Source organism: Branchiostoma belcheri, unplaced genomic scaffold (genome assembly GCF_001625305.1).
Source record: "Branchiostoma belcheri isolate BF01 breed outbred unplaced genomic scaffold, Haploidv18h27 scaffold4, whole genome shotgun sequence".
NCBI classification, from domain to species: Eukaryota; Metazoa; Chordata; class Leptocardii; order Amphioxiformes; family Branchiostomatidae; genus Branchiostoma; species Branchiostoma belcheri.
Window position 1 is genome coordinate 350,096 of NW_017804020.1, and position 11,301 is coordinate 361,396.

Below are 11,301 nucleotides of genomic sequence, written 5' to 3' on the forward strand. Positions count from 1 at the left end.
GTGTTGGGTTACATCATGTTGCAATTTTATAGCAGGAGGGAATTAAGACTTCTGTCTGACCATATATTGTAAGAATTAACAGAGCAGACCAGTGCGAAGGTAGACATTACTAGTATGCATTTTGCTTTGCAAAATGTTACCTTTCTAGTTTTATTTTTGTAATTTTATTCTAGAGCAATAAGTAGGAAAAGAAAAAGACTAACATACCGTAAGGAAAATCACCACAGCAACCAGCACGGTAAAGGCAGCATAGAAACGGGAACTGGCCATTTTGTGTTCTGCTAACAAGTAAAGCAGTAGTGGTGTTAATCTCCAAGCAGCTTCGTTGGGGCAATGTTGGCCGCCTGTATCCATTGGTCGCCTGTATCCAACGTTCCTGCTGTATCCAACATTCGCCCCACGAACGTTGCACACAGTCCTTTGTGAAGTCAAGAAAGACAGGACTGCTCACAATAATCACAAGATACAAGTACATGTAAGAGAACGTTTGAATAGTTTGTGCCGGGAGGGGCCAATAATATAACCTTCAGTGCAAATAGACCACTGCACGAAAAGGTGGATTTACCTAAGGTTGTAAATTCAGGTAATGTTTACTAAGTACACAGTATTTGGCTTTACAATGGTAGTAAATAACGATCAATTGCAGTAATTTCCTTTACAACCCTTGTTAAGTCCGGTATTACCGTACTTGACCTTTCTTTACTGCCATTGTAAAATTCAGAAGTGTTTATTCAAAAACAAAGTAAACATTATCCACCTATACTAGTATCGGTAAATCTAAGTTTTCGTGCAGTGCACTGCACGAAAACTTAGATTTACCGGGCCAGTATAGTTGGGTAATGTTTACTTTGTATTTCTTAATAAACACTTCTGAACTTTACAATGTCAGTAAATAAAAGTCAAGTACGATAATATCGGACTTTTAACGGTTGTAAAGGAAATTGCTGCAATTGACCTTTATTTACTACCATTGTAAAGCCAGATACTGTGTACATAGTCAACATTACCTGAGTTTACAACCATTGGTAAATCCAACTTTTCGTGCAGTGGGCCATACACAGATTAGATGACTACACGCATACACGCCTGTATTGTCATAGAATCATAAATTTCTGTTGCTAGATAACATTATGTTTAATTTACGCTATACAGTACAAGAATTGGGACTCACCAAATGCCTGTCTAGTGACTGCCCGTCTAGTCCATGTTAGCTCCTTTCTCTGTGCAGCCGCTCACTAATCTGTTGGCTAGCACTGTTTGTACTGAAATTTGACAAACACCACCTTAAATACGGCCAGGGGCACCTCACGTGAAAGGTATGCCAAAGGGAAATTCTAGCTAGTTTTGTATGGGAGGCTTAACAAGTTTGGCCAGGAGGTAGCATAGACAAAACAGGTATGTCGAAGTGACTATGGCCAACTAGTTTTGAATGAGAGTAAGAATGTCGTTGTCATTATTGCAAGGAACTTAAAGTTGATAGACAACAAAAGTCACTTTGTTCTGTTGGGCAACTGGGTTCATTTTAATAATACTGCAGTGTAGTCCACTTAGCAGGGGTTAATATTAGAGGTTATTAATAGCAGACTGTGCCTGTTCATTAGAATTTTTGAAAGATTTTTCTTAGTCTATTAGATTTTTTTCTGTACTGGATGTTTTTCAAGGCGATCACCGACTAACACCTGTTCACAAAACCGATGGTGCTGATTCAAGACTGCACTTCCAGCCAGGAACACCTTTTTGTGCCCTCTCTCTCTCTCTCTCTCTCTCTATATATATATATATATATATATATATATATATATATATATATATATATATATAGTATTTAACATCACGAGACACATTTTTAACGTCATATGGTAAACCCATGACAAGGACGCTGTGCGATTGTATCGGCTGCGATGGCACGGACGTTTGTTTACTAGTAAATCCAGATGAACTTTCACACGCACTTGCTTCACTCATTTAGATACATATCAGGAGAGTCTTAATAAACAAGCTATTTGACATTCTTCTCTACTGTTTCCACAACAAGAACCGTGCTATTTGATCCTTCTTCTCTATCTATTCTCAACAAGAACCGCGCCGAGCTTCTCTGTATGTGAAATTAGATAAGACAATAGTGGAAGATATGCATCAATAGCGGCATACTGCCACAATATTGTGTACTAGCAGCTAAGCCTGTCCATGACCTTTGCAATGACTTATAAGAGGCATCTTGTAACCGTAGTAAAGGCACTGTAAATGTACTACCATGTTTAAGTATAGTTTCAACCGCGAACGTAAAACACCGCAAAAATCTCCGTTTCTTTCCTAACGCGAAATTTATCCCCCGCGAACAAAAATGAATTTACAGTAGTTGGCAGTAAACGTAACACAACATATGTAACGTTATCATTTCTTGCTCAACAAGGTTTATTATGTCAAAATTTGGCTGTTTTTTTCCCTATCACATTAAATTTAGAGTCTGGAAAGGATGACATTCATAAAATTTACCTGCTGTGGCCTGAAATTGTCCAGGGGCCAAGACGGGAATAGCTGGTTGGGTGCTTTGAGTGTAATAACAATGTGTGACTCAAGTAACTGGTCACCTTGAATTGGACTAATGCTGATACATAAGAAGTTAGATGCAGAATTGTGAACTCTTTCCAACAGAGAAGAGACATTTTGTAATAGTTTATTACATGCAGTAACTAATCGAGTCACTTTTTGAAAGGTCTGACAGTTTTCAAAATCTATCCAGGTGCTAGCTTTCCGTTGCCGTATCTCATATTACATAATCAAGTAATATTCATCGACGTACAGCAGATATTCCCTTATTATTAAAAGGCAGAGCGTTTCAACTTTGATTTATATCACTTTAGATCAATGGAATTTTTAAATGGGAAAATCAGACAATTTTCACCCCAACAACTTTTCAAATTTGGGATATTACTTATAGCATTTATAGACCACATAATTAGCTTCTTCATAAACCACTTATACAATTAGCAACATTTGCAAAGCAAATGCATAATGTTTACATTCACATGGTCTAGCCTAACAAACCGCTGCTCTGTTTATTGTTACTCAAACACTTTCATACATACATTGCTTGTTACAGTAATATGTTGAGCAGCTCCTACAGCTTAGCTGCTCTGCCCTGCTACATGAAACCCAACACCACAGGGTGTCTGCTACATCATCAGTTGTCATGGTGACAGACTGGTCCAGGTCAGAAGAGGAAGAAGAAACAGAGCAAAAAGAACACGTTTTCCTTCTGCGAAGATTTACATAATAAAGAAAAAGGCTAAAATAAGAAGCTCAACATGTTTCCTATATTAGCGTAATGTAAAGCGTACATGTAGAGTCGAAATATTTTCTAGCCAATAGTTCTTTATAACACTCTGTCAGACACAGTAACCGTTGACCATATATGTAGCATTATGATAGACACATACCAACTAGTAATCTTATTATCTGCCATACATTGTACCCGTGACAATCGTTGTGCAATAAACTTTGACTTGACTATATGCCTATAATCCAACTAGGACACACAAGGCACTTTTCTATTGTGCCTCTTGAACTAATATCTTTTTAGGTGATCAATAACACCATCCAGTAAGTCACAAAGAAGATGGCAAAGGCTGTTGGAAACACGATCCTGGCCCATGAATCTAGCACGGCTGGCTTCTTGTACAGACATGGTTTGCTGGGTGCCGCGGGTGACGGGGACGGAACCTCGGTTGCACTTGCACCTATCTGCCGCGCACGGGGGATTTTTACCGGAGGATCCTTCGGGCAGTCTTTTGCCTTGTTTCCCTGTGGACAAAAGATTGAGTATTAGAACCCAGACCGATCCTGTATACCCATCACAACACACCTTTACTGAATGTGCATCACATACTGTCAGTTATCGATTCAACCAATGAGTAGCTGCATGTCGGTCAAATGTTTCCATACAATCGTTCCATTAGCAAGCAGTTCAACCAATGAGAGAATGACAATTAGCGCTTCGACCAATCAGACAGGTCCGTGAAACGTGCATTTTGACGGAAGTGGGCGGAGCTATTGGATTGGTCTATTTACAGGTGTGCAGTTCAATATTACATAAGGCGTCGATGGATACGTACATATATGCTAGGAATTCGTCAGAACGTACTGCGTCAAACTGCGGAAAACCTGGATTTTCTGTTACAATTTTCGTCGGATGTTTGGTCAAGGTTGCACTAGAAATTTGCCTGTTACAGACGATATCTTTTCTGACACAACATTTGAAAATCATGGACGGGACACTCTGCCGACATTACAGGTTTCGCGGTCGAGCTACGTGTCCTTAGTACGTACTCACCTTTCCCTTGGTTCGCTCCAAAACATGAACAAGGGGAAACTCCAACATGGCGAGCACAACAAACACCAGGCAGCCGAGGTACCACACATCGATGGCTCGTGTGTATGAAATCTGTTGGAGTGGATACAAGAAAAATGATCTTTCTCTTTTCTCCTGAATATTGACTGCTGGGTTGCCGATTTCAAAATAGGACTAAATCTTCGTTGTTGGAATACTTTTGGCACAAGGTGTATCATGCGACAAAATCAAATCAAATTGATACTAGTACAACGCTTCAAGTATGAATTGATGACGAAAATGTGGTACAAATCACCCAATATCTGCTTGACAAAAACTACGTATTATCACACCCACCCACAAATGACCTGTTCCACAAAACCTTCAAAATAGTTTGGGTTCACTGTGTACTAAAACTATACGTTACTGGTTCATTTCACAGGGCACTGAAGCTATGTGTTACTGCAACGAATTGAAATGCCTTTTGTATTCCAAAACATATTTTGGAATGCAACATCTAGTATATGTTACTCACATAAGGCATCGGTGTCATAGAGGCACGTTGTTTCACCATGACCAGATACGTGACTGTCCCCATGAAGACTCTGGGAGATGAGTCTGTGTGGTGGATCCAGAACGCCATCCAGGACACCACCACAGCGATGGTCGTCGGGATGTAGAACCGGAAGATAAAGTAGGGCAGACGTCGCTGGAGATGAATCCCCACTTCCAACGTGGAATACGATCTCGGCGAGCTGTCTAGGTGTGAAAGAGTGATTATCATCAAACATATGCACCACATAATAGTATGTAACAGATAACAGGGGAAAACAGGAAATCAAATCGAAAGTATCTAAAATGTTTATGAATTTCCTGTTTTAGTCATTATTGTGAATTTCTCGCTGATTCTGTGATATTCCACTGTCACCCATCTGAGTTCCTCCACTATACCCCCCCCCCCGTCTTTGGGGGGACCAATTTGACCTCCAATATGACCTTCCTGTTGGTAGGGGTTATCTTTTTTTTTTCTTTTAAACTTTGGCAATCTCTATTGATCCAACCTAAATACAATTCAGTTTAACAAAGTAAAAGGACATAAGGACACTCATATTTTCAATGTCAATGATTGTACAACATTTCATCATTCAAGCGTCAATTCATGGAGCTAGGAAAGGTCGATCAGCTTGAAAAAAATTATGTCCCTTGCAGGGGTCCACCCAAAGAAAGGCTAGGGTCGGCAGTTAGTTTTTCTCTAAGCCAGTCTGGAAACAGGAAGCACAACATTTTTCTAAGGCCTAATGAGGTACCTGACGGTGCAGAGCAGTTGGTCGGGACCGTCCGACAGTTGCCGATGTACGCCGCACACTGCTGGCACTGCCCGCCGCTCGTGTCACAGTACCGCATGGCTGCACACAGGTCCGCGTCACGTTTGGTCGAACACTTTTGGGAAAAGTACTCACACGGCAAATCTTTTGGGGGAAATATTTGTCAGTCGTAGTCAATTTATGGTCATTTCTTTGCAAAGTCAGTTGAATCGACCCTACTTCATTGCAATGAGTGCCATTCAGAAAGTGGAGGTGCCAAAATATGACGCCTTACGGCCGGGTGTGTTTAAAAGCTTCCATGTCAAAAGAACTGAACCCACACATATTCAATCCCTCCATCGGGGGCAAGGTACACCTGTACGGCCTGTTTCCCTTACGATTTTTAAGGAGTTCTTACTTCTTATAGTCTATTAGGGATCGTGGAAAGTGATTTGTATCGGAAAGTGACAAATCACTTCTTCTGTTCTGAGTGTTCTTGTAAAGTTTCCTTTTTATTGTTTTTGTTTGAACCAAATAAAAAGCTGATTGGATTTGTTAAGGCTATCAAATTCTGAACAAATATTTACATGACAGACGGATAGAATTTGTGCGGATCTAGTCTTTTTGGCTGCAAAGCGAAAGAGAGAGTGTACAGAAGCTAAAATGTAATTTCTCTAAGACCGGCTAACTTCCTTCTTTTTAGGCCAATTTCTTCTCAGCCTGCAAAGGAGTCTGGTGGAAACTAAAAAGCTTACCTTGCCCCCGAATGGAGTTGACACTTGCTTTAATGAGTGTTCCTGTCACCACATACTGTGACTGGACATTCGTCAGGTCAATAGACAGCGGAGACGGTACATCTTCTGTCACAGAGAGCTCAAACACTGTCCCTCCATCTGAAAGTCAGGTACTGTATTCACTTGTCATAACGTTAAATACAAGTAACCGACATCTCTATATACTAGTACCTGCATGATACTGCGAAAATCTGATGGCTAAATGAAACACGCCACGAAAAATGGCATTTACGGATGCTTAAACCATGCTTAACGTCAACGTATATTCGATCTTTACGCATCTATAAACCTCTTATACGAGTACGTAAACATCGTCCGATACGTGGTCTTTCCGTAGGTGCAGATGGATTTTCCGGCTCAACTTAAAGCAACTTAAAGAGGGCGTTAAATAGCGGCGAGTTGCAGAACTCTAGTCAGAAGCTCTGAGGAAGGTGTCTGATAGACATCGAAACGTAAGCAGGTGAGAACCTCTCTGGTTGTGTAAGAAGAAAATTCTATACCCTAAGTATCTTCCAACCTGATGAAATTATTTACGGAACTTAAAGATGTTATAAATAATGATCAAAACATGTAATCAAATTTGACGTATTTTTCTTCTTGAAGCATCATTACGGGTCATACATGTATACGTGTGGGTAAAGATGTGTGAGTTGGAGTTTACAAACAAACAAACAAACAAACAAACTTACATGCATGCAGTTCAACCAAGCACTCCTGGGTGTCCACTGGGAAGCGGTGGAGATCCACTGGACACTGCACACGGAGTTCACGCCTGTGGCGGTGGTCAGTGAGGACTTGTTACCGGTCAAGCATCTTTCACCAACAACTACACTTACGGCACGGTCATACGATCGAAAACTGAGTTTTGATTTTTAATTTTTAATTTTTGATACTTTAAAGTAAAAAGGAAGCTACTCACGCCATACTGTGGCTGACCTGTCCGTCCGGAGACAGCCAAGTGGACACGGAGCTGGAGTGACCACCGTCTGACGGAGTGGACACATTGCTGCTGCCAGCTGCAGCCTGGGTACTCCCACTCGACCTGGCTTCTTTTGCTGAAAAAATGGTACATGTATATTAAGTGATATGATTATAGCAAAATAGCTTTCCTGTCAGTCTGTGGTTACATCATCCCCGCTCACTTCCTACGACTCTACTGTACCCAACGAACACACTTGCAAACAAACTAACCTACGTGCACGGGGTAGTAACAGCCAATGGAGTGGCAAACACTGTATAGTAGTCTTTAAAGGAGTTCTAACCTCCAGAAGGAAGTGCTATTTTCCGATACATCATGCTGCAATGAATACATAACTAGCGGACTTTTTACATAATTTCGCTTGTACGACTTGCGCTGCGCGTGTTTGTAAAGTGATATTAATATCATTTTCCCCCATGCTGAACCACAATTGATACATCCGGGAACTCTGGCTTACGCAATACTCATACACTTCAGGTCAACATAAACATTTTTTGGCGAAAATGGTAGGAGACAAGCGCACTAACAAGCTGATTATTGAGAAATTACTTGCTTTGCTTTGCTTGAACTGTGGCTTGGATATTATAATATCAGGATGTCGAATACAGTGGGCGCCAGTTTCATCCTGCGTGTTTTGATTTTCTCAACTTATTTGCATGTAAGTATTACTTGAACAGATAATTAGATTACGCCACTTTTGAAAAAGATAACTAGATTACGCCGTTTTTTTCATCGTCAATATTTGCGGCATAAATGAGGGGCGATAAGGACACGAAGAAGGGCAATGGTTGGTAAGATACCAAAAAACACAAAACGGTACGAATTTTTCTTATCGCCCCCGAAATGAGGTCTGTAACGTAACTTTTTGTTTAAAACATGGACACCAATGGGGTAGCGTGGTGTATTCTGGGATAGTTTTGAGGGTATTTGGAGAGTTTGTCCTGGATTCGATGCGTTTTAAGACTTGCGCACAAAATGGGCATTTAATTGTATACTGTAAAACAAGTAAAATCTGAGATTTTATACCTCCGGGCTTTTTATTGTATATTTCTATATGTTGTTTGTTATGTATAGTTGATGGTGTTGAATTTTATGTGTTTAGCGTTCCTGGTTGTGTTAACACAGGTCAACATTTTCATCTGCAGCCCATAACATGTACCCATGAACTTATGAAATTCTATTTAATCTGCCGCAATGAACTCGTAATGAAACTCAGAATGACAACCGGAAACGTTAAATCAGACGTTAAAAATAACGGCTGAAGTAGCAAGCCATCCTTATTGTCACTTCCTCCATTTTCCGCCAATTCTTCGTATAAATCGGGGAAGTAAAGGTCTGAATCCTCGGTAAAAATGCACGCCGAGAACGTCTGAGACCGTATACCGCGGTATTTGTAAGTTAGTAGTCGTAATATACGCCGAAAACATCCAAAACAAAGATTGCGCAAGAGTACGTTGACCCCTGACCCATTGACCAACCCGGAAGTTGCTGCCGATCACGCGTCCTGTGAACGCGTACTAAAAATACCCTCCAAACAACATTTGTTGCGCCTCGCATACAGAAGATGTATGTGCACAACAACAATTGTTGCGCGCCGCAAGACTAAGAATTTATTGAGACCCGTCACCCCTCTGTGCGACTGTGGACGAGACCGACTATATCTGACACACGCAAAAGATCAACGGTCGCGACCCACTTTCTCACTCAAGGGGTGTTCTGGGGTCATCAAAAGGCTCCATTTTCACGCCCGAAAACACATATACAATAAAAACAAAAGAACGTGCATCATCTGCAGCCCGATAGCAAAACATGTACCGAGTCTCAAAAGAATCCGTCCACTCAAACGCGAGGAATCGCTGCGAACGTGAAATTCTAAAACTCTCACAAAGCCCTTCCGCGGAAGGATGTCTCCTCCCCCGGAGGCAATAATATGCATTTTTCACTTCCAAAAATAAATGCCTGTCGAAATATAGCACCTCCTTCTGGAGGTTAGTACTCCTTTAACGGACCAACTCCCCAGGCAAGTTATCTGTCTATTTGGCCAATTTCCACTCTTTCCTAGCCTCCACCAGGCCTTTCTATGGGAATACAGATCGTAGCATTCGGCAAAAAGGAGAGTCTCCTATATATAGCTAGCGTAGTTAGTATCAGGAGTAACTCTTTCCAGTTGCTACCCGAAGCCAGGTAAAGGCTAGGTAATAACACAAGGAGCCTACACTTGCACATACCTGCGATGACAGATTTGCCGAATCGAAATGGTGGCAGCCATAAGAGATGAGACGGGACGGGCACCCAGCTTTTGCTCAAACCCTGCAGGCGGACGTCACTCCAGGCCACCTTGAAGGTCATCATCAAGCTCAGTTCCTACAGAAGGCGATGCAGACAACAACATGTCTTTCAGAGAGACAGGCTAACAACAGCCTCCTGTGCAGGCCTCAGTATCAAACTCCCACCCGCCCGGAGGCCTGCTTATGGGCCAATTGTGTTGTATTTTCAAATAAATTATTCAAAATGAATTACAATACGTTTTTCAATAGATAAATACTACTGTTAGTGTCCTTTGCCCCCCGTATAATGGTACGGTCCAAAAAGGGGGCGGTTACTAGTACTAGTATCTGAATAACCGCCCCCTTTTGAGGTTACGGCCAGATACTAGTAACCAATGGGAAATGGAGCCTTCTGATTGGTCGGCGTCTACTGGCTATATGATAATATGCAATAAACTTTATTGTCATTATTTAGTAAAACTTAGATATCTAATACCATTTTTTCCTCGTCCATGTAGTTGACCTGGCGGATTTTCACTCCAGACGATGTTGGAAGACTCTTTCCTGTAAAATATAGCCGTAAAAAAACATATAATAGTAATGAGCATATCCTATAGCTAGTTTTTTTTTTTCAATGAGAATATTTCAATTTCTGGTGCAAAATGTGACATAATGCCCCTTGAATGTCTACGTACCACCAAGAAGCTCTACGGGACTGACGGTGGAGTCGTAGTCGTCAGGCAGCGGACTTCCCGTGGACCACTCCTGCCAGTCCTGCCACGTCCCGCCGTCTGACGGACTCAGGGCCTCCTCAGCGGAGGTAGCTGCAGCTCCGGGGTACGGCCCCCAGGCGGCGCTCCAAACGCCTGTAGTCGCGTTTGCTGGTGGAGAAAAGAAAACAGTATCAGGTGATATATGATGGAGAAAAGAAAAAAAAAAGGATCAGGTGATATTTCTGCAAGTATGGAGTTTTTTGTAATCACTTATTCACTTTTTGTAATAATAATAATTATAATGATTCGTACCTTCGGAAGAACCCTGCTGCTCGAATTCATTACAGTCACCACAGCTACAATCATCCTGGCTACAACTGACGCCTGAGAAAGATAAACAGTTATGTTGATGAAGGTTTGGCATCTAGAAAAATGGTAGTCACAGACAGTCTGAAAGATAAATACTCAATACGATATATGAAGAAGAGTGGTGGATGTCACTCAAAATATGATTATAACCTTCGTATTTTCGAGGGGTATCCGGTTGTAGAGTTCAATGATGAGAATTTCGTTCAGCACTACATAAAAGTAAATATACCGTTCAGCACTGGATAGACCAACAGACTGAATAGTCTAACACCACGACCAAAACATTTAAAAATGCCACTCTTTCATTGGTTGAAATGCTAATTACCTTGCTATCATTTGTTGAAGTGTGAAGTATGATGGAATCCGGAAACTAAAGACCACTATTCCTCAAAACTGCAACTGAAGTTCCTTCAATATTGTCTGGGCAGCAGTTTATAACGTATCAATACAAATTTGATATCGGAACCTCACCGCAGCTTGGAACGTTGCAGTACTCCCATCTGACGCTAGGGTTGCTGGTGAGACACCACGGCCTGGCCCGGTCC

At 41.4% G+C, this 11,301-nt stretch overlaps 1 protein-coding gene across 1 annotated transcript in view; it reads right to left on the bottom strand.

Annotated features, from left to right (window-relative positions):
* Positions 1-3,504: 3,504 nt before the first annotated feature.
* Positions 3,505-11,301, bottom strand: part of LOC109476873 (glutamate-gated chloride channel subunit beta-like) — a 10,735-nt gene continuing 2,938 nt past the window's right edge. The window contains exons 2-11 of the mRNA XM_019777889.1: positions 10,370-10,555; positions 10,171-10,238; positions 9,636-9,771; positions 7,348-7,483; positions 7,118-7,200; positions 6,390-6,527; positions 5,638-5,799; positions 4,902-5,089; positions 4,334-4,486; positions 3,505-3,804 (exon numbers count right to left, since the gene is read on the bottom strand). Coding sequence (XP_019633448.1) covers positions 3,580-3,804; positions 4,334-4,486; positions 4,902-5,089; positions 5,638-5,799; positions 6,390-6,527; positions 7,118-7,200; positions 7,348-7,483; positions 9,636-9,771; positions 10,171-10,238; positions 10,370-10,555 — 1,475 coding nt within the window. The 3' untranslated portion in view covers positions 3,505-3,579. The remainder of the gene's footprint in view (positions 3,805-4,333; positions 4,487-4,901; positions 5,090-5,637; positions 5,800-6,389; positions 6,528-7,117; positions 7,201-7,347; positions 7,484-9,635; positions 9,772-10,170; positions 10,239-10,369; positions 10,556-11,301) is intronic.